This window comes from Anneissia japonica, unplaced genomic scaffold (genome assembly GCF_011630105.1).
Source record: "Anneissia japonica isolate Jap-2015-1 unplaced genomic scaffold, ASM1163010v1 scaffold1302_len1884557_cov193, whole genome shotgun sequence".
Classification (NCBI taxonomy): Eukaryota; Metazoa; Echinodermata; class Crinoidea; order Comatulida; family Comatulidae; genus Anneissia; species Anneissia japonica.
Genome location: NW_022736804.1, coordinates 249,101 through 277,063, shown reverse-complemented (window position 1 = coordinate 277,063; position 27,963 = coordinate 249,101). Strand labels below are relative to the sequence as shown.

The 27,963-nt window shown below is 34.9% G+C and overlaps 1 protein-coding gene and 2 non-coding genes across 3 annotated transcripts in view; all 3 read right to left on the bottom strand.

Moving 5' to 3' along the window:
• LOC117116858 (midasin-like) overlaps positions 1-27,963 on the bottom strand; it is a 63,069-nt gene that overhangs the window by 26,951 nt on the left and 8,155 nt on the right. The window contains exons 6-54 of the mRNA XM_033260959.1: positions 27,725-27,911; positions 27,029-27,238; positions 26,537-26,608; positions 26,232-26,395; positions 24,816-24,930; positions 24,454-24,690; positions 24,029-24,237; positions 23,278-23,490; positions 22,601-22,943; positions 22,211-22,347; positions 21,877-21,981; positions 21,438-21,551; positions 20,974-21,045; positions 20,121-20,196; positions 19,744-20,009; positions 19,216-19,394; positions 19,024-19,115; positions 18,755-18,871; positions 18,272-18,418; positions 17,936-18,080; positions 17,484-17,763; positions 17,155-17,293; positions 16,632-16,901; positions 15,917-16,113; positions 15,306-15,448; positions 14,983-15,189; positions 14,473-14,681; positions 14,151-14,273; positions 13,845-14,039; positions 13,296-13,403; positions 12,862-13,047; positions 12,351-12,458; positions 12,074-12,217; positions 11,697-11,825; positions 11,326-11,485; positions 11,117-11,221; positions 10,824-10,995; positions 10,516-10,632; positions 10,256-10,340; positions 9,933-10,056; positions 9,580-9,728; positions 8,981-9,446; positions 8,692-8,809; positions 8,393-8,514; positions 7,439-7,572; positions 3,447-3,610; positions 3,336-3,393; positions 2,644-2,807; positions 15-352 (exon numbers count right to left, since the gene is read on the bottom strand). Coding sequence (XP_033116850.1) covers positions 15-352; positions 2,644-2,807; positions 3,336-3,393; positions 3,447-3,610; positions 7,439-7,572; positions 8,393-8,514; positions 8,692-8,809; positions 8,981-9,446; positions 9,580-9,728; positions 9,933-10,056; positions 10,256-10,340; positions 10,516-10,632; positions 10,824-10,995; positions 11,117-11,221; positions 11,326-11,485; positions 11,697-11,825; positions 12,074-12,217; positions 12,351-12,458; positions 12,862-13,047; positions 13,296-13,403; positions 13,845-14,039; positions 14,151-14,273; positions 14,473-14,681; positions 14,983-15,189; positions 15,306-15,448; positions 15,917-16,113; positions 16,632-16,901; positions 17,155-17,293; positions 17,484-17,763; positions 17,936-18,080; positions 18,272-18,418; positions 18,755-18,871; positions 19,024-19,115; positions 19,216-19,394; positions 19,744-20,009; positions 20,121-20,196; positions 20,974-21,045; positions 21,438-21,551; positions 21,877-21,981; positions 22,211-22,347; positions 22,601-22,943; positions 23,278-23,490; positions 24,029-24,237; positions 24,454-24,690; positions 24,816-24,930; positions 26,232-26,395; positions 26,537-26,608; positions 27,029-27,238; positions 27,725-27,911 — 8,114 coding nt within the window. The remainder of the gene's footprint in view (positions 1-14; positions 353-2,643; positions 2,808-3,335; positions 3,394-3,446; positions 3,611-7,438; positions 7,573-8,392; positions 8,515-8,691; positions 8,810-8,980; positions 9,447-9,579; positions 9,729-9,932; positions 10,057-10,255; positions 10,341-10,515; positions 10,633-10,823; positions 10,996-11,116; positions 11,222-11,325; positions 11,486-11,696; positions 11,826-12,073; positions 12,218-12,350; positions 12,459-12,861; positions 13,048-13,295; positions 13,404-13,844; positions 14,040-14,150; positions 14,274-14,472; positions 14,682-14,982; positions 15,190-15,305; positions 15,449-15,916; positions 16,114-16,631; positions 16,902-17,154; positions 17,294-17,483; positions 17,764-17,935; positions 18,081-18,271; positions 18,419-18,754; positions 18,872-19,023; positions 19,116-19,215; positions 19,395-19,743; positions 20,010-20,120; positions 20,197-20,973; positions 21,046-21,437; positions 21,552-21,876; positions 21,982-22,210; positions 22,348-22,600; positions 22,944-23,277; positions 23,491-24,028; positions 24,238-24,453; positions 24,691-24,815; positions 24,931-26,231; positions 26,396-26,536; positions 26,609-27,028; positions 27,239-27,724; positions 27,912-27,963) is intronic.
• LOC117116928 lies at positions 21,650-21,722 on the bottom strand. The gene has a single exon (XR_004446835.1). It is a non-coding gene; the product is annotated as a small nucleolar RNA SNORD83 (small nucleolar RNA).
• Positions 27,341-27,411, bottom strand: LOC117116929. The gene has a single exon (XR_004446836.1). It is a non-coding gene; the product is annotated as a small nucleolar RNA SNORD83 (small nucleolar RNA).

Here is a 27,963-nt window from a genome sequence, read left to right as displayed (position 1 = left end):
AAATAAGGACTTGCCAATTGTGTTACTTGAATTGCAATTCAGTTTTTCCACTTTCATTAACAGTTCAACAACCTTCGTTGAAGTGGTCCCATGATCTTGGATTAGGAATTTTATACACCTGTTCAGTGCCTTCATCCCGGAGCTAGATTGTAAATTCTGAGCTAATCTCTGTAGATCCATGCAGTTGGCCAGTGTATCAAGATGCTCTGCCATCTCCGCCACCAAGTTAGACCGATATGGAGCAACATGCCCGATACTTCTCCATATGTTGACAAAGTTTCGAGAGCTCTCATCTTCATTGCCAAAGTGCTGGTATATTCTGCTAGCAATCGCCTCAAATTCTTTAGGAAGACTAAAAAAGCAGTGGAAAAGATTATATCAATTTAAAATTAAACATTCAGAAACATTTGTAAATATTTTTAAGCAGACAAGAACATGAATTATCAATAGGTTGAAAAATAAAGGCCTAGTAAAATTGAATGAAACTCCAAATGAAAAATGCTTTACGATTTAAATCGTTAACAGCCAATTTCACCTGTAAAGCTAACACAAGTATACAAATAGCTTCTTCAAATAGAGCGCAAGTTGTGAAATATGTCCTCTTTTAAGAGTGGAAATATTTTTCAAAAACCTTGGACTAATCCTACTAGACTGAACACAAGGTGAATACAGGTCACACTATTCATTGTCAATGGATAAATACAACTGGAACTAAAAGCCTATTCAATGTGCATTGTGCAGTTCTATAGGGTTAAACAACAAATACCTAAACAACTACCGCAAGTAAATTTCCGAACTGTAGGGCTAACAGCATCCTTTCACTACTGTGGCATTATTAAAAACCAATGTCTTTAGGCTACCACACATTTACCAATGGCTAAGACAACCACACATTTAGGAATACAAGAATACCGGTTTAACTCATTAGATTTTAAACTGGAAGAAACATGCCCTTAACTCGTGCTTATGTTGTAGCCTAAATCTGTAACACTACAGCCTTCTCACTAGTAGTCACTGTACCAACCTGTTGCCTTTAGTATAAAGGACTGGTAAATCTTAGCCCTTTGTGCTGGCAAACAAAATGGCTTAGTTTTTGATATTCTAAACCGCATTCCTATGCTAATGACAGCTTAATCTGCTGCAAAACCAGAGCCTTCTGACCATGAAGCCATGTTCTCACTAAACCAACCTTGCTGCTTGGCTTACAACCTTCTGAATGTGTGTCTTGTAATGGAGTGAAGGATATTGTAACCACACACCAGCCAATCAGAAAGGCTTATTGATATGCAAATGAGCTGGGCAAATCTTGGTTACATAATAGCTAATGAGAACATGCAAATCTTGGTATGCGATACTTCTACCACACAATAGGCTTAATTACATTCCAGTTTCAATTTACTTCATCAATCTTGGCAATACTATTTGTAAGTTCTTCAGGTACAGTAATTAATAATCATTATTATTTCAACTTTCTGCCTATATTACAAAGTGTCTGATAAACATATTACTTTTTTAAGGAGTAATTTCTTGTCTTATCTTTAAAAAGCATTTCGTGCCTCTCCCAGCTTCAAACAAAAGCTGTTAATAGCAACAGTTTCAACAATGAACCTACACACCATAACATTTTTTATTAAATTGTAGGAAGTTTTATCGGAAATTCAATATACAAGTAAACAAAATGTATTCAATTGTTGAAATGCAATGCTGACCTTTTATTTTTAAGCATACTAAGGTATACTCATGAATTTTTTTAATGCCACTTTACAACAATGCGTCTTATATTCCAAGTTTTATGGTTCACTGCCTAGGGCAGTATTGTATGATTATGTACTAGGAGTAAACTTTGATTCTCTTGTTACTATGCTTTCAATGAGTAATCGTGAACAAGTACACTATTCTTTACCGCCCATAGTATAACAAAAGGTGAATAGAAACTTATAGAACAGTAACACAATACCATAGGAAGGTTACTCTGTAAGCCTAGAAAATAGAATATTCCATTTCAGTTTTATGTTAAATATTTGTTACTCTTATTTATTTATTCAGGTATAAAAGGAAATATACAAACGGCAGCCAAAGGCTGAAATGAATGTATTTACAAAAATAGAATATATTAAAAATGCAAGAATATTAAAAATATTATAAATAAAATTGCAACAAGAATGGACACAACATTAAAATACATAAGAAAAATCACATTAAAAAATTACTAAATTCAATAATACCAAAAGATTACATAAATGACTTCAAAATACAATCTATTTAGAAAATTTAAATATTTTTCAAATACAAAATCAAAAACACAACAAATATTGCACATAATAAAAAACCCATAGAAAAAAACTGCATTCAAGGAAAAAATAGATGAGGCCAAGCAACTTATCCACCACTACACCGGATTATAAAAAATTGGTACTTGCTTAATAAGCACCATCAAATAGTTAATGATGCATATTAAGCAAGTTAACAATAGTAGGTATAGATGAATTTTTCATTTTTATCCCTTAGCAAATGTGTTAACTTTTTTATTACCCAGGCAGTAGGGAAGTGTCGCACACATTTTATAACCCAAGAAGAAAAATGGTATAGCCTTATAAATTTAAACATTTACCAATGAGTTAAATATAATTTTTATGAGCTTACCTTGATGCATTGCCCTGCAAGATGAATGGTACAACCCTGAAAGTTTTTCTAAGCATCCAACTCCAGTGTAATGATATCTGTTTCAGATAGTCAGCATCACGGCCAACACACAACTGATTACAACATTGCCAGAACCTATCTCTCCACACTTCAGCAACCAATAACTATAAACACATAACCAAAATTAATTTTTCTTTCTGCTTCACCTATTCCTAAATTCATAGAGAACTCCTGGCTTTAGGAGGTTTATGGAGGAGTGAGATTTAGGAACTCTTATGCCTTCAGCAATTATTGAATTTAATAAGAGAAAATAAATGAAATTCATGTAGTTTTTATGATACCATGTTTTTTTTTGTAACATATTTATACTCGGGAGTAGATTCGCAATATGAAAGGAAAATTTCATAATTGTACTTTGTATTTTTATGACAATAATAAAGGTATCTATCTTAGCTAATCCCTATTTAAAACCAGAGGATCCACTAATTTAATTAAACATTTATACAGTAACATTCATAAGAAAACATTTTGAAGATTCAAATTTTAAATCTCCACCGGATTATAAAAAATTGGTACTTGCTTAATAAGCACCATCAAATAGTTAATGATGCATATTAAGCAAGTTAACAATAGTAGGTATAGATGAATTTTTCATTTTTATCCCTTAGCAAATGTGTTAACTTTTTTATTACCCAGGCAGTAGGGAAGTGTCGCACACATTTTATAACCCAAGAAGAAAAATGGTATAGCCTTATAAATTTAAACATTTACCAATGAGTTAAATATAATTTTTATGAGCTTACCTTGATGCATTGCCCTGCAAGATGAATGGTACAACCCTGAAAGTTTTTCTAAGCATCCAACTCCAGTGTAATGATATCTGTTTCAGATAGTCAGCATCACGGCCAACACACAACTGATTACAACATTGCCAGAACCTATCTCTCCACACTTCAGCAACCAATAACTATAAACACATAACCAAAATTAATTTTTCTTTCTGCTTCACCTATTCCTAAACTCCTGGCTTTAGGAGGTTTATGGAGGAGTGAGATTTAGGAACTCTTATGCCTTCAGCAATTATTGAATTTAATAAGAGAAAATAAATGAAATTCATGTAGTTATAATTGTTTTTATGATACCATGTTTTTTTTTTGTAACATATTTATACTCGGGAGCAGATTCGCAATATGAAAGCAAAATTGTACTTTGTATTATGACAATAATAAAGGTATCTATCTTAGCTAATCCCTATTTAAAACCAGAGGATCCACTAATTTAATTAAAACATTTACACAGTAACATTCATAAGAAAACATTTTGAAGATTCAAATTTTCAATCTCCTTGATCATTTTCAAGAACCATGATGGTAAAACATCATCTATCCATATGTATTTACAACAGACTTCTATTTACAACCATATTCAACATCTCTGCTTTATTATTATAAGAAATAATTGGGCATGTACAGTACCTGGATTTGCAAATTTAATCAGGGGTGGAGTTGGGGGGGGGGGAGAGAATTTTTTTTGGTCCCCTAATTTGGGGGATCCCTTAGAATGGTTATCTTGATCCCCCCCCCCTTTTCGGACATCTCTGGATCTGTTCCCGTTAATTGCAACTCCAAAACTGACAGCCCCATGGAAGGCAATCGTGTTACGTGTTGGGCCTGTATGTGGGCCTTGTATTCAAATTTTGAATAAAGTGTGCCAGATACAAATATTGCAGGAGTGTAACAGAGTGATTAAAACAGAACAATCATAAAAGCAAAAATTAAACTGTCAAACTAATATAAGGAAATAAACAATGTCAAATGTACAATAAACATATAGCGTAGAAGGAGCCTGGGAATGCTAGCGGATTAAAGTTTATGGGGAGAAAAATAAACAATTGAGTAAGCTACAAATATATAATTAGCAGTTGGGAGAAATGTTAAGAATAAATAGCAAATAATAGTAAGTGAATAAATTAAGTACACACTTAGAAATTTAGTAAGTATTAAGAGCTCACTGGATGCTCTCAACCAATTGTTTAATAATACAGGTTTGAAACTTCTAATAGCCAGAGCCTCCATGCATCTCCATGAAAATCTGTGACCAGTGTAGAGTCATAGAATTTTGCTATCAAATATGAACGCTTTTTTTTAGAGATGATGTATTTTCATTTTGTAGAACAACGTTAATTTCAAAGATATGTTTAAAATCCATCACATCGTTTTATGTGCTCATGTATAGGAGTTGTTATAATTACCTACAAATAAATCCTTGGCTCAAATATACTGCTGTTGGGTTTAGTGTTCATTTATATTTGTTTCAAATCATCTATTGGTTTTTCTATATGTAGACAGAAAACTGTTACAGCTATTTCCTATTAAACTAAATTTTTCATCTGTATGGTGTTTTTTTCCTTAGTAAATGGCGAAGTTTTTACTTGCTTTCACTGGGCCTAGGTAAGTTAATTCAAGGACTCTTGGCTAATTCTGCTGATCTACAAACACATGGAAAAGATTAAACTCATGAATATTAATGAGTTCTTTGAAACTTAAAATGAGAGGAAGAATAAACTCTGGAAATTGCAGGTTTTGTGACAAATAACATTTGATTTGTCCATGTATCTGCGAAAATGACATTAGGAAAATAAAAATGTTTGTTTGCCCTCCTTCACCTGCCCCAAACTCACTGAAAAAAATATGGGTGGAAAAAAAAAACTAAAGTTTTTTTTTTTAGCTTTTTTCTTTAAAAATAAAAAAAAAATACGAGTGAATTTATCTTAATTTTTTGCCAGATGCCCTACAAATTTGTCTAAAGTTGTTGCCTAATGTAAGATATTGCCATTCTAGGCCTCTGTGGGTTTTTTTTTTCCATCTGAGTATGTTAAAAAAAAAAAAAAAAAAAAAAAACCCCACCCCTATTTATCATTTTTTTTTTAAAAAGAGGGCAAACGAACAATTTATTTTTTTTGGCCTTATATTTAGGCAAATCATATTTTATTTTTATTCCATAATTCGCCACAAGCTTTCATAGTTGGTATGAATAACTTCTACTAATAAACACGTATAAAAAAATCATGCACACATAAAAATGCTAACAAACATTAATAATTATATGAAGCTAAGTTGTGTTTTCTGATGATGACATAATTAATGTCCAAATATTGAATCCCAACACGATGGCATGCATTTCGATACTTAGAGTATGTATTATACTATCTTATCTGAGATTAATCAGTGGACCTTTCGGTTTTGGTGTTTTTTTAACGTGTCTTTTTATATCCATTCAACAAAAAGTTATTCAATGACAAATAGATCATTTTAAAATTTCAACATTATCAAAACAAGCGTTCATATTTAGATAAACATAATTCAACTCATTATGTTTTTCTAGGAACTTTAACAAATAAATCATTTTTATAAAAAGCAACACATTACTCTTGTGTAAGCTCTACTGGTGCATACAATTAAAGATAATTATACATATTTATACAAATTACATGACAAAATACTGGAAAACAATGCCGTGTTAAACAATGGCTGGTTGAGATACAAACTATTAAGCAAAAGCTAAATTGTAAACACAAGTTAACAGCAACAGTGAGGATAGGAAAAATTACATATTATATACATTATTTCACAACTAGCTAAAGATTACAAGACACATATTGCGATCTCAATCAATGGTGGCTCACAAAAATTGCCAACGAGGGTTCCGACAAGTCGCCGAATACAGGCTTGATCAGGGTCCCAGAATAATAAATCCTGGAAGGGTTCATGGGGAGAGTTTTTATGGCTTAGTATGGCCCAAAATTGTGCTTTGAGACCAAAAATATCAAGGATAGGCAAACAAAATAATGTTTAGGAGGCAAATTAATATTTTTGGTCTGACGTCCTGGTCGTTCCACAATGCTGCAAGTAAGAATACTAAATGTATTGGTCTGGAATTCCTGTGTATTTAAAGAGCAGTTTTCTCAATTCTATGGTTACTTTATAATGGCAAGTAATAATTTATTTTGAACAAATACAAAAGTTTATTTGTCAATTAAAACAGCTTTTTAAAACGAATGGGGAGATTATTTTAAAGTTTCATCTTACTTTCTGACAGTGTCAACACAGTGTTAATATTTGGAATATTTGTTTTTATACATTTCAATTTTTGAAGTTTTCATTGGGTGGGGGGAGAGAGAAGACAAAATGGGTCTGTTGTCACACCATGTTGGCCTAATAAATAAACTGAAACACTAGACTAGCTAGGCTTGCTCCTTCTGACCAAAACAAACAAGGTTGGGGCTAGGGATTGGGTCAGGGGTGGGCATTAAAATTGGTCGGAGGGCCAAAGTGAGTTTTTGATACAACTCCGAGGGCCTCACCTAGACTTTGATGTATTATCAGTGCACTTTCAAAAACCTTCATACACTGTTTTATGGCCAGTTTATGCTCAGTTTTACTATTACTTTTTATTTTGATTCGGTGCCGGGCAGCAAACAATGTGTTTTATAGCCAAATGGTTGGCGAGCCACACACATAGGGTTTGTAATTCATTTTTGCGGGCTGCTAAAACACCACTGGCAGCGGCCACATTTTGGCCACCTGTGCTGTAGGTGAACGGTTGGCACATTTCAGTTGGTGTATTGCAACTCGTTTATCGTGAGAACAATTCAATCTTATCACACTATAGTAGATCCATTCAGGCATACCACAACGGTAGTACATGGCCATAGTTTTAGCACTGGCCTTCCTACTATTCCATAGTAGGAATTAAAGTTAATCGGAACCAAAAAGTTAAAAATACTGATGTTTACCTCATGCAACTGATCTTCTGTGAGTGGCGTCGTCAAGTCCATCAACCTGGTCATGATGTAACCATCCCAAGCTTGGAGTAGAGGGTACAAATGAGCAAAGGATGGGTGCGGTAGATGATCTACAGAAATCAAGCCTATAAACAAATGATAAAGATGAGATATCAACAAGTGTAACTAGATATACTTACTTATATACACTACTTAATATACTTATTTAAATACTGATATACTTTTTTCTTTAAACTTTGATAATTAAACTTGTATACTTATTTATAATCTTAACACTTTGACCGCCAGAGGTTTGAAAAAATAGTATCAGCCACCGCCAGACTTTTTAGAAAATTTTAACACTTTTCCAAAGCTTGTTGAGAGTGTGATGTGATCCGATTGACATGTAGTGAATACTACAAGAACTACAAACATTTTAGCTTTACAATGGTACCAAACATTTTATTCTAATCACAATCTGAAAATGACTCGCTTTTAGAGATTTACGCAATTTCGCACGAGGAAGCTGAGATAATCGTGATTTTTTGTAAGTAAAGCAATACTGCTCTATGCCAATGTAAACAGACAAATAGTGAAATACTTGCGGTCCAGACTGAATACAGTGTTTAAATTGTTAGTACATGTCGGTAATTACCCCATCTATCGGATTCCATTAAAAAACCTGAAACACGGAGATCTCCATGTTTGGCAGTCGAGCGTTGTGTTACCAAACACGGAGATCTCTGTGTTTGGCAGGCAGAGTGTTAAAATAAGTCTTCTAAGGTTCACAACTTAAGCAACCTAAAGTGTTGTCATATTCATTATTTATTGCTAGGCTAATAAAAAATAATAAACCACACAATTTTATTAAATTTCAGACAGTAATGTGTTATATAGCTGGCAAAACAAAAGCAAGTAGAATAAAATCAAAATCAAATAGTCTGCTATGAAATGTAATAAATCTACCTTGATTTAAAGCATAAGAAAACTGTAGCGGACTTCGAGGTGGTTGTGTCCGGTTACGAATGCCATCTAGGCTTGCTCCTTCAACATATTTGATTAGGCTTCTCACCAACAGCACACTGAACCTACAGACAAGAGAACAAAAATCATAAACATAAAAAATGCAATCAGCAAAACAAACATCTTTTATACTATGTTTAATAATTTTCAAAAGCATTGTGCCTTTAATAAAATATTACTTGATAGTAGATATCGCGGTAAAAAGATCATCTACTCAAAACAATTTTCATAATATTCATTACCTGTAGAGAATAGTGGAGTCCAACTCTGTGCCATCACCACTTGTTCGTCTGATCTTCGTCATGAGCATGTGCAGTTGCTGCTGGTTCCAGTTCATGTCCAACGGCAAGTCTGGAATATCTACAAAAATCATTTGATATCTTTTATATAAGTCTTTATTAGTGTGGAATATCAAGGTTTTTTCTAATACACACAAGGCTTCTCTATTTTTCACATTAGAAATCTCGAAGTCATAATCAAAGGTACTGAACTCATAAGACTAGCTTGATCAGAGAGTATATAATAATGTACCTTTGAGGTATATTTGAAGCCGAGACATCTGTTCTTTATACTTATCCACCAAAGGACTGGTGAGTAATCTCTGGAGACATGCTTCTACTATTGCTGGCATACACCGGACAAAGTCTGGGTATTCTGGTGAGCTTGTCATTGCCTTGTCTGCCAGCGCTGGATGCGATTTCCATATATTTGTCAGCCAATCACTTCTCAGTTTCCAATCATTGGCAGTTGTCTGCTCCAGATACACCAGGACTGCTGGCTGAAGCAGATGCCACAGTTGGTCGTGCTCTGTCAACTGGTTCAATATGGTCCGTAAAGCCGTAGCTTCCATACTGATCATACTCAGCCTAGAGTTTGAGCAAATCTCTTGAACACTGAGAATTGAAGCTGATTGGACAGATGAGTGACTGTCTGCCTGCTGACTGTGGTTGAGCAGACTACACTCTTCCAAGCACTGTTCAAGAACTGACAGTGAGTTCTATGGGGAAAAAATATTAAAATGTTTTCAGAGGTTGTAAAATTATTTTTATTACCATACTTTTATGGGGGAAAAAGAAAGCTGCCAAGTCAAATCTAATGGTCATGAGTACACAGTATTTAGCATCACCTACCTGTTTGTTAGCACTCAAAAGCTGGCTTTGTACATACACATCTAAGCAGCTATTTCGAACAGCTGTAGTCAAGACTAATCCTCGTTCTACTTGTTGTACAATGAGAGCAGCAGCACGTAATAAGTCAAGAACAGTGTAAGCTTCAAAACCTAGAATGAAATTATAACAGAATTAATGATACCAATAATTCAATTCTAATAAAAATTAAATTCTCAATCAAGTGATTTAGTATATTTCTATACATTTTGTGCTCACTGAACAATTTTTACATAAGAAATTGAACAATCGCTCCTGCAATTTGCAGACATGACTAGGCTAAACAAAAAAAAACCAAAAAACACATTGTCACTTGCCTGTTGTCTTGTTTATCATTGTGGAGTGAGTGGAGATAAGAAACTCAACTAATTGTGCATTTTTCAGTCCAATTCCATGAAGCATAGTAGTTAAGTCTGCCTTCGTGTACGCTCCACCTTCATTCTGTAACAAAAAGGATCAAATTTGTTAAAAAATAATTAGATTTATTTATTTATAAATATATTATCAAATTTACACAACAAATAAGTAAAATAAGATATAATCACACAAAAAGCCTACAGCAAATTTCTGGGCTGCCAGACAAAAGTCAAGCAATAGAGTGACAACACCACCAGTGATACTTAAATACTTTTTAACTCACCTCACCCAAGATATAAATCTCAACACCTCTATTCCTCATGGCTCTGGAGATTTCACCATGCTTTGGGTCCATTGCTAGAAACAATCTAAAAATAAACACAACAAAATATGAAAATATCACAACATACAGTAACAAATCAATGTTCATATGGTTTATTTTACAAGACTATGACATAAGTTGTATTTCCCATGACTGGAAAATCCAAGGTTGCCACACAACTATTAAATTTTATTATAATTCTATCAATTTCTTATAGCTACCTGAAGGTCGGATGTGGTGTGATGGTAGGAACCATGCCATCAATAACTCCTCTTTCACTGATGCTGAGGACACCATTTGGCTCAAGTAGACCATTCAGGCGATCAAGAACAGATGGACTGCAATGTAAAATACAGCTTCAATAAATGGCTCAAATATACAACTTCCTTTTTAATGCTGACTATATCTTCTTTACTGCACTTTCTCTAAAGCAGTTCACTTAAGACATTTATATAATTATTCTTATATTTTCTTTTTAGCTTAACTTCTCTTTTTATGACTTTGATTATGCAACAAGGTTTCAACCTACCTACAGAGATTTACATTATCTATTAGCAGCCAATGTCCCTTATTTAAAGCAGTCACCAACATTCCATCAATCCACTCAAATTTACCACCCCCAGACATTAATGCCCCCTCAGCTTGCTCAAATTTAGTCTTCAACTGATCGATGCCACTGAACAGGTCAGACAATTTGTATTCTGATAGAAAAAAAAGTTATATATTTTTATTTGGTTTTAATCAAAACTAAATATGTAAAAGCAAAAATAATTATAAAAAATATTTATAAATCAAAATTATTTTCCCATCATCTAGATTTACCTGTTGTGCAAGGTATCTGTAAACTGTTAGACATCTGTTTGGTCATAATTACGACATTCTCCAGAACCATCAACCGGTCAACAGACAAATTTGCTTGTGCAGAGCCTAACAGGGTTAAAACATAGAGGGCAGTATGTTACTGTTAAGTTATACTACCATTGCCAACTACTGTCAATGAACACCAAAGAAATCAAAACCAAATAACTTACCACTTCTGTTAGATGCCTGAAAGTCGTACCACGTATTTAACAGTTGATATGCCATTCTCATTGGCTTCTGGTTACCCAACACAAGCAAAGACCTCACTGTGGCGTATACAACTGATTTGACATTGGTATACAGCTCATCCCAATGGCGATTGTAATCAGCCTGTAAAATGTAAAATAAAATATAAGTTGACCCCGTGAACGCAATGACTCAGTCAATCAAAATATGCAAACTGAAGTTAATAATATATTATAATCATATTTACCAATCACATAACCATCATCTTTATCTTTATTAAATGTATTCCTTTTTGCATCCTATACAAAAAATATGCTGTAATAGAAGAGGAGATTTGTAAAACTATTAAAATTACCTGTTCAAATCCACCCAGTAGTTCTGTGGTGTCCATTGCACTGTTCATCGCTAACACTTGCAATTTGTTACCCGTTAGTTTGGCTAGACTCTGGACCAATGACGTTTTGCCACATGACTTGGGGCCAACCTAAGTATGCAATAATATTTATTAGATTATTTATTTCATACTGATTTTAAACTTTTCTCAAAGACTAGAATAAATGAATCAAGACACACAGTTATTAGAATTTGACTCATACTAAACTGGACTACACTTAACCCCAATTATAATTGGTCTCAAATAAACAAGTAACAAAAAATGTATTAAATATAAACATGATAATCTGTAAAACACTAGATTTTGTGCGAATTTGTGACTACTGTACTTCTACTTACAAGTATAGCCATCCAGTTCATCTCTACACACTTCATCACTCCTTCCAGCGCATCCAGGCTGTGATGCAGAAAGAATAACGGCGACATGGAATGTGCATCAGGAACTTGTGCAGAGGTCTTGCGTGCCAGGATTGCATTACCAACCTACAAAAACGTATCAAAATTAAATTTATAAATGAAGCAAAATATTGTCAGTCTTGCGTAATTCAACAGTACAGTATCTGTATCACTAATGTTTACATTCAGAATACATATTCATGTATCAGAGGCTCCTCACCTGTATAGTATTTGGTGTAATGTGAAATTGCCTGGAATATTCATAGAAGTAAGCATCAATGAATTTATCAGCCTTCGCCAAGAAAACATCATCAAAAAGCTCCTTTACCTACACAAAGCCAAGCATAATGATAAACACGAAACATATTAATCTCATTTATTACGTAAAACAGAACCGCATGCATACATTAAAATGATTGTCATCATGCCTTTATCTATCGTTTTTGTAGCTATCATAACCATTTTCATCAATCATCGTTTGTAGTTATCCCTATTCTAATCATAATAGTAATCTCAAATGCATTTGACATCATTGTCCCCCTCATTATTATTATCATATCATAATCATCACTGAACTTGCCATCATCATCCAACTCATTATTATTATCATATCATAATCATCATTGCAGTTGCCATCACCAGTTGAGTTGTAATCATCTCCCTGATCATTAGAAATGAAATTCAATGAAAAGATAGATAAGTAAATAATTATGAGCATGATGGTACTGTACCTTAGCTTTGTCTGCAACTGTCCTTAGTCTATCGGAGTAGATCAGCGAGACATGCTGTCCTGGATTCCACACACCATGCTGATCGTGCACCATAAGGTCACACCAACGGAAAAGATCACGGAGATTAAATTCCCATGGACCACCACGCTGACCCCATGCACATTCCACCATGGTCTGTTTGTAAAGCTGATAGAAAAGGTTAGAGCCATTGGTAAGTTTTTTATTCAGGAGACATTAGCATTTATTGGTTCAACCGGGTAAGTAATGACAAGATAGTAACAGCCCTAACTCTCATCATATTATCTGACTTGGTTTATAAACCATCCAGGGATCCCCTGTAGGAGAAAGTTAACTTAGAACTGAACAGCTTCTCAAGTTGTAATTGAAAAAAAATCCCAAAATTAGACAAACAATACATTCAATCAAGTTCTTACCAAGTTGCTGAATTCTACCATCTTCTCTAGACACTCAGCTGGTAACTGTGGGTACATTGTTGTAGCTATGAATAGCAGGTCAACGGATGTTAACGGCTCAATGTAAACCTGGAACAAAATTGAAACATCAATTTCAAAATAATACAAAAATAGAAAAATAAGATTCTGAAATGTTGGAGTTGTTTTCAATGTTTCTTCTACTATGTATTCCAATTTAGCTATTTTGTGTTACAGTGCAAATACAGTGGCAAATATAAATATTAGGAATAGGAGTACTTGGTGTGAATCACACCAAGGACAACCCACCAAGTCCAAAAACTTGTTGTTTGTGAATTGGGCAGTACACCGGGAGACATTCCCCTAATCTTGTACGAAACGTGTACTGCGCACGGGACCAACGGCTAAAACGTCTCATCCGAAAGGCGGTGCGCTATTGTAACTTGCATTTCAACCAATCAGCTGTAACACAAGGAGAGCAGCAATGGGAAGTGAACCGGGGACCTAGAGATCTCTAAGTATTCGTCTTTCTAAACAATAGCACAATGTTACCTGTGTGAACCTGTTGAGGAACGACTTGGGCAAGCCTTTACGACCACCACCCTGGACGAGTGGGTTCTGACACGCAAACAACCTTGTCTCTGTCTTAACGCTGAAAGTCATGCCAAGTTCAGGAACCACGACCTCTGCCCTGTGATCTAGACATGCATTTAGGCCTTCTAGGACAGACTGGGAAGCCAGGTTCAACTACAGAGGGAAAGAAAAACAAAAAAATCATGTATTGAATGATTAAACAGAGAAAAAAATATTCTTGCGCATAAAAATCTATATTTTACTTTGCCAAATGTAGGAGCCTACCTCATCCAGGACAATCCAGTGTCCAGACTTGAGAGCACTTAGAAGTGGCCCATCACGCCATGCGAACTGTCCTCCCTCGCCTCCTTCTACCGGTAGATCAGCACCAAATAAATCTGTCACATCCTACAAAACCCAAATATGTACATCAGAAAACAACTCGAAATCAGTAATTTTTTCCGAGGCTGTGTACCTAGCAATGCTTATTATTTGTACAAACCATTTTCTATGTCTGGTCTGTCTACATGTATGCTAAGCAAATTAACGCTTTAAAATCCATAAGTTTTTTTTATCACAAATTAAATTGAAAAGTTACAAAACTTACTGTCTGTTCAGATAGATTGATGCGAACTAGTTGATGACCTGATGCCCTTGCTATGGCTGACACTAAGCTTGTCTTGCCCACTCCTGGAGACCCTTCAAGGAGAATAGCCTTCGGTAGTTGCAAGGCTCGCAAGACACGTTGAGCATTCAGGGATGTTGTAGGGGCATGCAAGGCATAGCTGTTGTTGCTCCCATCCATTCTTAGTGGGCCTAGAATTTAGAGAATCGCAACAACAACAATCAATTTATAGCGTCTACATGTGTTTTATAACTTACTGTATATGTTTTGAGGATATGCTTTGAAGCATGCAAATTTGGTTTGTTTATTTTCAATTCATGAATGTTTGTCTGAATAAATCAATGAAATGGTGTGAATGACAGAGCACACTAGAAATTGCTTTCCAAGTGATTGCATTTACAATTATGTTGATTACAATAATTTATTAAATAATTGCAACAATAATAAAATTAACATAAATGAACTGTAGTATTGAAATCGGTATACACACACCTTTGTTTAAAAAGAATGGTTCGATGCCAAATATTTCCACTGTTTCCTTAATAGGGTTCTTTACATGGCTTCCATTTTTGTCCACACTGACCAGCAAATTGGAAACATCAACAGTATAACCAGCAAGCTTATTTAACTCGTATTGCAGATATTCAAGCGAGGAGCGATAGGCATCATCCGGTGAAACTCCACTACCTAGACTGGTTCCTGAAATTACATCAAAAAAAGTTTTCTCAGTGGGGTATTTATCTATTTACAATTTTCCCTTTGTGTACCAATCGTAGAATAGATATTATTACAGTAGACAAGAACTGTAAACTTACCAGATCCAAGGCTATCTAGAAATACCAGGCATGCCCCATGTATGAAGGCCTCGGCAACATCCAATGCTTTATTGTTCTCTGTGTCACAGCTTGTATTGATGAAATTCACCCAAGCTAAGATGTCGCGAATGCTCACTGTAAACCTGAAACACAAATTCAAATGTGTAAAATATACATTATACTAGAAAGTATTTCTTTAGATGTGTTTTAAAAGAGGGTTTCATTGCTTTTTTATTGTATCTTAGATCAGAAATAGTAGTGAAGAAATAATAAGGATGTTAAAATCATTGATTATCATCCCAAGCGCGAATATCCATTCATCATTTCTAAGAACATTACAGATTGAAAGCAAGATTTATTCACGTAAATCACGTTTTTATAATTTAATAATTTTTTTGGCAAAATATTTCTGTTCATGGACAATAATAAACAGGATGTATGTACAAAATGTGATCAATGTGGGAAACTATAATTCCTTCTCTAACTAAATTTTCATTACAAATCACATTCATAACCAATGCATATTACTTTTAAATTGTTTCTGGCAATAGAAAAGCTTTCTATTAATATTAACTATATCTTAAACTGTTACATGAATGACATTTTATTACCTTTTCCCAGCTTCTGTGTTTGTGAACCACTCCACGAAGTTCATGATACCTTTCCCTATTCCGCTTGAACCATCCTCCTGATTTCCGAGCTGCACTCCATCGCAGATGTTGTGCTCGATAATTTGAACCATGTCATTACGATCTCGTGGTTGTGGACACCAGATTTCAGTGAAACGATTCCTCAATGCAGGAGAAAGCTTTACAAGAAAACAAAAATCTTGGTTTTAAAAATGAAAACAGAAATTAATATATACAAGAAGCTTTTGTTATCATCTTGGATCAGAAAATGTAGTGAAGAAATTTAATAAGGATATTATAATCATTGTGTTTCATACGAAGCGCGAATATCCATTCATCATTTCCAAGAAAACAACCAATCAAAAGCAAGATAAGCAAAATAATATGGTAAAATCTGTCTTTAAAGATACATATTTAATATAATCAACAATTACCTATATAATTATACTTTGAACTTTGTACACACTATCAAATTTTTATGTGACAAATAAATGTGATATGCCCCTATTTGGATATGACATTATCATGCCCATATACGGGCACATCACCCACAATGGTCACATAAAATTTGACAATGTAGACCAAGCGTAATGTAATTAGTGCAACAGATTCATCTTCAACATTGTATCTTTTAATGTCTCTCATGGCAAAGTCTCAACCACTGCAATGGGAAATTTCAAACAGCTAAATATCTAACCTCTTTCTTGCCAAAGTCTCCTCCGGGATTCATAGTAGAAAAAACATGGAACCGTTCGTCAGCTTTTATTAATTCTGTTTCGTCTGTGAACTTCTCGCCGCTTCCTTTCTCAGCTAGGAGTAGCGATCTTTCAATTTCGAGGACACTGTTCAAGCGTTCCAAGACAGAATCGTCAGCCAATGATATCTCATCGATGAGGAATGCAGCGCCCTCTCTCATGGCTTGTACTAGAGGTCCATCCCTCCATTCAAATAGCTTCTGGCTATTTTCCTTTAAAAAGAAAAACCACACATAAAACAAACAACCACTTAGAATAATACATAGAAAAGTAATTTTTTGTTTTTGGCAACAAGCATTATTTAAATTACAGAAATAAATATTTATATTTCATGATTGCTAGAATCACCAATAGGAGCACTGAAAATATGAATAATACATTATAATATAGTTTTTATGAAATTTTCCAAACCCACAATTCCAAAGGGATGTAATTATGTGGGTGGGCAGAGATTTATCCACTTACGTCATTGTCATCATGATGCCTGACTGGCCTCAGCCCACCCAGAAAATCTGACGATTCAGTGTGCAGATGGCAGTTCACTGTGTAAAGAGACTGTTGAGAGAGGGCAGCAAACAGCTGGCAAATAGTTGTCTTACCACAGCTGAAATTATAAAAGATGATATCTTAATAATTAAGAAGCAGACATACTAGAATGGGAGATTCTCGCAGTGAAAAATTATGTTTATAAATATGGAAAATAAACAGTTATGCCTGCTTTTTTGCCGACATTCATCCAATCCTGCATGAAATTAGAAAGTGGAACTGAGAAAACTAACATGCCATTGACTCACCCTGTCTCTCCCACTAGTAGTACTGGTTCCCCAAACTTGAGAGCTTGTCCCACCAACACTGCAAGACGTCTCATACTGTAAGTCCACACCACATGCGAGAAACCATCTAATGTTTGTTTTGTTACTTGTTCCAATAGTGGACGAGCGATATTTGAAGTGCTGTCGGACATTGTGAACAGGTTCGTTGGTTCTACTTTACGTTTCATGTGCTTCTCAATAACCTCCTGAATCACTAGCCTCTCCTCAGGACGTCGCACTCTACCCGCAAGCAACATGTAACCTTTAATATACAAAACATTTTTAAAATATGAAACATACATTAGAAAGAGCAGTTTAACATTTGTTTGTCAACATTGTCCAAATGAAATATCAATGTACACAGGCCAGATATTACTAGCCAAAAGTAGAATACACCAGTCAAGACCGGAATACAAAAGACAGCTCTTACTTACCATTGTCTGCTAAATGCTGATCCCAATCGTAGAATCCTGTATGTACGGAGCTCGCTTTCCGGTACCTTTCGGCCCAGCGAAACAAATCTCGAAGTGTGATGTAACCATGCTTGCCAGCAAATACCCCAGAGCTCTTCCGCCGTGTCTAAGTACAAAATACAGAATATAAATAAATGCACTTCCATCTTTAAAGGTCTGACAACAAAATAATATGAATTATATAATATGCATTATGAAATTTTCTAAGTTCTTCCATTTGCACTATCGTTAACACATAATCTATGATTTCACTCAATAAATGAAATAGTATCTAAGAATTAATAGTTTTGTCATTACCTGCAATTCTAACATCACAGCCACAAGCCTCATGCAGTACGACTTGGGCAATGCACAACGGTCATGTAGAATCTGTTGTAACTCACGGCTTGGGATTTCATCAAAGTGCAGCTCAACAAAACGATTACGAAAGGCTCTCGATAACACCTGCACAGATTTCATCAAAATTTAACAAGTTGGAATTGTATTCTATTAAAAAACATCTTAATCTCATCTACAGTATCAACAGAATTTATGAAGTTCCCATGCTTGGATCAGAAATTGAAGTGAAGAAAATTAGATGTTATAATCATGAATGTTCAGGCGAAGCGCGAATGTTTGTCATCATTTCCAAGCGAGCAACTATTAAATGTTCAATACAATTTAATTATTTTAGCAAAATTATAAACTATTATTATTTATAAATATTAATAAAAATTACATTATTTGACATTAGGATTATTGTTATTAACAACTAGTTGAAAATCTAACTGCCTTCATTACCTTTCGACCACCATATTGACCAGCAGGATTCTGGGTAGCGAACAACATAAACTGTGGGTGTGCCTGAACCGTTTCTTGCGTCTCTGGTATGTAAAGTTCTCGATTATCATCCAACAACTAAATTCAACAAAAAGAAACGTACACTGAAAAAGCTGAATGAAGTCCAGACACGTTACAAGAAGTGAACCAATGCAAGATCCGAACCAATACCTCTCATGTTAAAAATCAGGCACCACAGCTAATTTAACACAATTATTGATGTCTCTTACCCTATTTAATGCCTCCAGAACATCAGAGGGTGCGAGATTGAGCTCATCAAGTATAATCCAATATCCCTTTCTCATGCACTCCACCAAAACACCTGAAATGCAAATCAAAACATGGGTGTTGTCAAGAGCTCTATAAAAAAAAAATTATTTTATTAACATCGGTATATGTGAACACTAGTATCAGCAACGTACCTTCCTTAAACATCAGCTTGCCCATCTCGTCTGCTGCATAGAAACCAACATACTCTTGCAAGTCAGTGTGCTCGTGATTGTTCACTCTCACACAACGGTTGCCCGTGGCTTTTGCTAACCACTGAATCAGACTGGTTTTACCAACAGATGTCTCTCCTTGTATTAACACAGGAAAACTCCTACATAAGCCAAGAAAATATAATACATTTTTATACAATTCTTATGATATCATTAGGACACAAAATGTGTAAAGTGTTATTAATTTCTATAGCCGTCATGCAAACCACACACATGCAATGGATTTTGAGTTATCATACTATTTTAATGTGGATTGCCATTTTTGACAAACGATTTTCTTATATGAGACCAACTAACTTTTTTTAGTTTGACATTACGTCATCTCGAAAACAACTCTACTACTTTGACTTTTTTTTGTTGTTGATTTTAATTAAGGCAGTATGGTCCAAGGATTGCCCATAGTGTATATATGAATTAATCTGCATACTAACTGGAAAACGAGATACTTACCCTGCAGAGACAATGCGAACTAAATCACGCAGATTAGCTTTCACCGACGCTGTCAACACATAATCCTCCGCCACCTTTGGCTCAATGTCGCCGAGCCTGATCCAATACCCTTCAATCTTACTGCACTGACCGGATGCAGGGGGTGGTATCGGTTGTTTTAACATACCACGTACATTAGCTTTACCAATGACATGTTTAATGATCAGCTGTTCCACCTGCGGATGCGACCCCCTGTCTAGTTGAGTCAAAAAGCTGAGGCAGAAACTCTATAAAAGTGGAAGAAAAAATACTGAATTTTTAATATATCAAAAAAAGAAAACATTCAAATTAAGATTTTCGAATGAAAATAAACACAGGATTACAATTGGATTACATACCTCGTAAAGGGACCGAAGAACATTTCCATACGGATTAATTGCAGCCAATCGTAAAGCCCGGCATAATGTCCTCAAACTAGATAAAAATTAAAAACCAAAGTATATACAGTAAAACGTCCATTTTACATACCACTTGATACCAAGGGGTGTTCATAAATTGAAAAATTTGTAAACTAGATCGGGTGTCAGTTTCCAATACCTAGGACTAGTTATCACCTGCCATTGAGCACCGATAGGCTGACAACGGCCAGGCCTAGTACAACCGACAGTGCAGCAGCGTGGTCTACCGTGCTAGAGCCTAGCTGAATTTACCTTCGATAAAAACCGATGTATTTTATTCGTTGGCATTCTCCAATTAACAAAATATTATTTTAACTCTTATTCAAACATCTGTATGTTTTATGGCCCTTTCTATCAATAGGTTGCTGACCCCCAACACTCTCATTCCGACGCTCAATCCGACGACACTTGCATTGGCAGTTTGTTGTTCTGGTTAGGTTTATTACATTAACATAGTGATACCAGAAATAGAAGAAAAGATCGAACTATTAATAAATAAATACAACAAACTTCATTTTATTAAGAAAAATATACATTATCACTTTGTAAAACATGCGCAATCAGACTTTTTACGGTAATAATTGGTCGATGATGACATCATCGGAGCAATGCACATTCGTAAAATCGACTGTTCGTAAAATGGAAGCTTTACTGTATTTCCAAAAATACTAATTACTATGTTTATTATATTTATTCTTTTTTAATTATATCAATAAAAAACAAGAATAGAGGCTTATTTTAATTTAAATTGTAATAAAATAAATATATTCATAATTCGTAGATAATTCTTTACCTGTAATGAGGTCGATGACCTGTACCATCTGTCAGTTTTTGTTCTGCTTCTACACGAATAACTTGGTAAAACCTGGGGTTGGGAAGGGGAGAGGAATAGGATAGGTTTAGTACGAAATCATGGATCAAACAAATAATCATTCTCAAAAAAAGTGGGTCTTTTCATGCCAAAACCAGCTTCAGTGACAAAAACCAGAAAACTGACTTTTTAATATATTCTCAACATTATAAGCTTTAGATAGATAGGATCATTTACTACAATTAACTTACTATTGTGAAATTTATGAGTAAAATCTATTACGGCTTATCTGTACTGAAGTATACAATACTGTCATTCTTATGTTAATTACTCAGTTTAACATTTAGCGACAATACGCTGTTTTTAGGATGGCAACCCTCAAGTACTTTTATGATCTATTACCTTGTATGGGAGACGATTCAAAACATGTCAGCAATTCTACTTACTTAACAATACCATCAAGTTGTTTAGCTGACAGTCCCAGTCCATTCACGTAACTATTCACTAAAATCTTTAAATCTGAAACTTCTTCCAATTCATCAATAAAAAATTCAGAGAACCTACAATAGGAAATAAAATTATTAATAGAAGAGTTATGTCTTGAATTGGTAAAAAGGGGGGGGGGAGAAAGGGGGCTGGCTAGAAAACAGCATCAGTTTGCCATCAGTCAAGGGTGATAGATAACAAGTAATCTTAAAAATATTTCATTTATCTATAAAACATCATGTGGCAGGTTGCTGATGCTACTTGTGAAACATTCTGCTACATTTACAGCTTTCAGTCATTTACAAAACATCATGAGGCAAATGTCTGGTGCTATAACATGTTTGTTGAAACATCATGTAGGTAGTAGCAACGAATCAAACTAAAAGAAAAAATATGTACCTGTTTCTTATTCCAATTGGCAATTCCTTCTTGCCGACATCAGTGGCAGGGTTCATACAAGCAAAGAGCCGGAAATTATTATGTCGAACTACTGGCACCAAGTCACTAATAGGAAAGAATAATAAAAAAATTATTGAAATATCTGTTATTTGTACAACTGTAACATGGAGATAGTGAATGCATCAGAACGTTTACTGCTCAACAACTTATTTTCAGCAATAAATTATTTCATCATTTACAAAAAAAAAATCTGACATTTTTTAAACATACAATCATCTATAGCAATGACTTTCACTGGTTCCTCATATATCTAATGACTGATGATTACTCTTACCCTCTTTCCATCAAGACCACAGATCCAGATGTACTTTCAAGCAACCCACTTAGACACTCTAAAGTCTCGGCAGTTGCCAGGTTAATCTCATCAAGTAGAACCCAATTTCCATTGGTCAAAGCTTTCACCAGTGTCCCCTAGATACAAAAACAAGCGCAACAAGAATGTACTTATATTTTAATAGTTAGTAACTCGCACACATCACAGACATATCATTGTTTAAATTGCTGGTTTCAAACTGAATGAAATAAAAAAAGTTTTTAAAAGTCTGATCAAACATTACAAAATCTGATAGTGTGTGCATGGCTTAGAAAGGGGAATTCGCTGGGATTAAACCAAGACTAGTGTAATTAGATGACGGGCACCCCAAGAACCCATCTATATACTTACTTCTACAAACGAAAAAGCCAGCATATTTTCTGAGTGTTTAATTTGAAGCAGTAGTTGCTGAATACGCTCTCCAAGATTTCTCCAGAACTCCTCTGGTGTTGCTTCCCCATCAACTGGAGCTTGATCTTGAGAGACGTCGTTGACAGCCTGTAATCGCTTGACAGCAGCTTGCTGGCTATGCATCATTAATTTAAGCAAGGTTGTCCAGCGCCCTGCATAGTAACAAGTCTGGATGTGGCCAAGGAATTTCTCATTATGACTTCGGGAAAACATCCTGCCGAAATTCTCCTCAAATTGTTTGCGGATCGGCGTAATTAGCTGTTTTATATCAATTGGTTTGTACCTGAAAAAGTATTAATGCAAGTTTTTATCAATTACAGTAAACTAAATGCATACAAAGACTTTTTAAAAATGGACATACATATATATTTCAGGCAAGATAAAATATGATTAATATATTATAACAAGATTTCAATATTTCTAAGTAGTCAAAGACTAAAAAAAAATAATTTGTATTATATTCTAAAAACTGCTTGATAGAAGGACTGTAGTTATTACTACAATTTTAATATTTTTAACTGATTTTTTAAAGCACTGTATATAATTTTATCATATTGGTTTGTTTCTCATTATAAATATTTTTTTTTTAAATAATTGCCATGGTAGGTGTTATTTACCCTCCGAGTAAATCTGCACTATCACTCTGTTGGTTCATGTTTATGACCTTTAACCTGTGGTTGGTAAGGTCAGCTAGGTATTGGATGGATGAGGTCTTGCCCGTTCCAGTTTCACCCACCAACAACACAGGCTCATTGTTATTTATGCACACAGCAACACGTTCAAGAAGTATGCAGGAATGTCGAGTAAAGGCAAAATTAGATGTGGTGACACTATCAAGAGAAAAGAACTTTTATCAACTACATATGTGGCAAAGACAAGCCGAACCAGCCACTTGTCGCAAAAATTGATTTTTAATTATTAATACAGGGTTAAACAGTAAAATGAGAGCTATAAAATGGTAAAAGAATCATTTAAATCCAACACTTCTTTATGAAGTTACAGGAGTATAAATATACAGCTGTTTAAAGAACAATATCTGAGAAATCAGCCTTTAATAAAGTTTACGATTTCAGGCATTTCTTAGGCAGAAACCATCAACAAATCGTTAAAAATTGTTGCTTTAACATTGAAAATGAGGAAAATAGCAGCATAGCATGATATAAATGTTAGCTTAGTGCCATAAAATAGATTTAAAAAATGTTGACATTTCAGCATGTTTTGCCCGTTATCTCCAGTACCGGATTTGCGACGAGTGAGTGGTTTTGCTTGTCTTTGCCACATATAATTTAGCAACAAGTATGGGTGGCTAAATGAGAAAGTCATTTTTTTGAGAAATAATAAATTTGTATGAAATTAATTTCTGCTTACCGTTGAAACTGGATCTGGTCACGCGGGATACACCGAAGTTGCGTCCTACCCACAATGCACCGATCCTCCTCAACTGCAAATGATGGTTTGTATTTGGTGGAAAAAAAGTTCGATTTCTCTTTGGAAACATTAAGCTTGGTGCCGATGACCTCGCCAAGCCGGGCTCTTTTAGCTGGTTTGGAGGATGATGAGCAAAAACAATCCAGAGCCTAATAGAAACAACAAAATAAAAACAAACAGAATGAATGTTAAAATAAAATTTAAAAAAATGTTAACATTGAATACATATGTGAAACAGAAAATGACTTTTATCTTTCAACAAAATGCAAAACAGAAAGCGATTCTTACTTTAATGACATTCTTTTCAAGGTTACACAACAGAATATGATTTATATTCCTAAAATTATATAATAAAGTATATTTACCTCTAGGAATATCATATTTGCTGTATGAGACTTGCCGTGATCATAACTAGCGACAATTCTATCGCACCACTTGATCAAATCTCTTGTTGAGAACAGACGACCACTTAGACTAAGACGCTCTGTACCCTCCGACATGTTGTCATTGTCGCCATGATGTCCTCCGGCTGATATTAGCGAGTAAATTTCCAGAAGCCTATCCGCCACTGTGATAAGTTTTGGATACAAAGTTACCACAACCTGCAGTGACCAGAAGATGATTACCGATGATTTTTATTTTTTAACCAACTGTTAAATACAAGGCTTTACAATCTGTGATGAGGTTATTTACACAAGAGACATTTAATGAGAGAAACTTAACCTACCTGACGTAGTTCGTCTGTTGACAGAGGTTCCACCTGAATTCTGGTCCACATCCTGTCCAGCATTGCGGAATGACTATGCTGTTGTCTCACAAAACTGCCACCACTATTTACTAACCTGTATAGTAGATTGTAATGTAAAAATACATTAAAAACTAGCATCATTAGGTTCAAAGGTATGATAAATTTCAGATGTTTTACCAGGTTAGTTAAGAGATACATTTTTACATTTTTAAGGTAAAATGGCATTATGACCAGCAGGACTCGATTTAGTAATAGCCCGGCGTACAATGTCTAGTAAAAACCTATTTACCTCCTCATGGTGCCCAACTGTCTAGTGTAAAAGTAGGCAAGAAAACATTTTTTTTTTAAATAAATAAATGAAAAAAAAACTTTTTGAAATGATCCCTGCATGAGGCACCACAGCTCAGACAGTACACTGCAGCTAGCTTTGAGCTCCTGCCATGTGGCGAGTGTTCAATTACCAAGATGATCCCTAAGTCAACTGTTCACTAAACACAGGCTACAGTTTAGGCATGGTTTTAATCTCAACAGAAGATCGTCTGTCCAATCTGGTAGGCATTTATACTACTACCTTACATTCATATTATTTTGTCATGACTGTAATTTTAAAATGTTCAACTTTTATATTCAATAATTAAATACTGGTGATTTTCAATGCTATGCAGGTAGGCTGGCCTACTGTAGGCCTTACTGCAATAGGTCTCATCACCTAGGCCTAGTAGTAGGCTAGCCTAGATTTCTAGGGTGAGTGACTTGAGACCTAAACATTCAACAGCTACACTGGTGATTATTAAAATACCGACTTGCATCTCCCTGTTATAAACAGAGTCGATTTTACAGCACCGTGATTTTTTATTAAATAAGAAACATATTACGTATGATTAATTCATGTATTTTGAGTCCTCAACTGCATTTGTGTTGGTAATTGAATATTAACATCCATCAAAGATTGCTACGCAAATCATGAAATTACTAGGCCTAATCAATTTTCAAATTTAATTGTCACTTTCAAGTTTCAATATTTTGAAACAAAATTGTTTCCTGTCTGTGGGCTAGTAAAATATTCTGTGGGCTAGTAAAATCTCTAGTCAACTAGCCCAGTTAGCTAGTTATCAAAAAAGTTAAATTGAGCCCTGACCAGGTTTAAGAGGGATACACTATCATTAATAGGTTTATGAGCAATTTAGATTTACATTTAAGCATTCATTTGCTGTAATCTTTGGTATAACATAGGTCTTTGGCATATCAAAAGGTAAGATGCACATCAAAAAGTGTATTTTTACCAGGTTAGATGCATTTAACGAGGTTAGAGACAGCTTTACCAGGTTAGAGGCAAAATAACAGACATTTACTATAGTAAATATGATCCTATTGAAAATGCAAATTGCAATTTACCTCTGAGTTGCAAATAGTTGGAATCCAGGTGCCGTCTGTATGGTGTTGCCGTGTCCTGGCAAACTAAGTGACCTGCTCTCTAACAGTGGTAACAAGGTTGATACAACATCCATCGGAGCATAGTCAATGTCTTCCAACAGTATCCAATGCCCTGACAAAACAGCCTACATAAAAGGTACAGAAATTAGCAGCTTACATTTTTTAAACATTTGAAGTCAACAATGCTTGTAAATTCAAACAAAATCTTAACATGGTAAGGTGATAAAAGTTCTGATATATTAGTATAAATGAAATTGTTAGCTCACCTGTGTAAGGGGCCCTGCTATCCATTTGAATTCACCAGGTATGTCCGTACAACAGTAAGTTCCGAGAAGGGCCTGGATAAATTTAAAGGTAGGATCATAAAATACAGTTAAACTTAGCTAAGTCGACTTTGCCTAACTCAAATAATTTTCTTATTTTACATACATTGTTGTGTTTTCACTTAACCATCTGTAAGTCGAATTTTATCCAAGTCTCACAATTTTTCAATGCCATTTTGGATTCGACTTATGCAAGTTCAACTGTATCATGTTAATGATAATACTATGAGTATGATTATGTTTATAATTATAATAATTATGCCAACAAGGTTGACGATGAAGCAGATAATGTCCATAATACGATATAGTGAGTATGACAACTAAATCAATTATGATCATGACCAGTAATAAAGATGATGTTTTCAGCGGAAGTACCGAAATCAGTAACAATAGTAGTGATATACTACTATGAAGACGACAACCAATGCCACGTACCTTGCTATCAGTCTGATCACCAAGCTGCACCCTCAGTAAGTTGCTTCTAGTACTTCTCCCGGTCAGCTCCGCAAGGTACTCTACAAGTGACGTTTTGCCACAACCTACAGGACCTTCCAGTAGCACAGGGCTTGATGAAGACACTGCCAATGCTAAGCTTCGTAGGTTCTTCCTTGTAGAGGGCACAGCAATAAGATGTTTTTTCCTTGTCTAGAGGGTAATAAAATAATATAAAAAAATTGAGAAGACATGTAGGTCAATAAAGGGGAAGTTAGGTGCGCTCAGTGGAGAAAGGGTTGGGTTAGACTATCTTGCCATCAGTCAAGGGTGATAGATAGTGAGTAATCATAAAAACTTTCATTTCTCTATAAGCATCATGTGGCAAGCAGTTAATGCTCCAATATATGTGCCACTAATGAAACATATCAGCACCACATATGAACCCCATGTTAATGCTACATATGAAATAATATAATATATAAAAACATGTTTACTGCTGGGCATATTAAAATTGCTAAGCACTACAATATTGTAGTGCTACATTTTAAATAACTGTGTTGCATACAGTATATACGTTTGCCTTACTTTGAAATGTCTATGATAGAGCATAACTCTACCAAAGGACCAGAAATTGCAAACAATAGAAGGCCTGCTGGCCTACGACAGGCTAGAGCAGAGCAATCAAATGCATCTCACCTCTTTACTTTGGTGCTTAGCAACATCTAATAGTATGTCACAAACGGATACCACTGATTGGACAATGTCGGAGTCAGTTACCTGACCTCTGGTATATGCTGGTTTAACTGTGCAATCAACAGAGTTCATAGATTGATGTGTTTTTGTAAACGCAGTTGGTGACTTCACAAAATCTTCCATACAGTTTCTAAAAAAAAAATGAAACTGTTGTCAAGTTTTATTCATTGAAAGTTTAACTC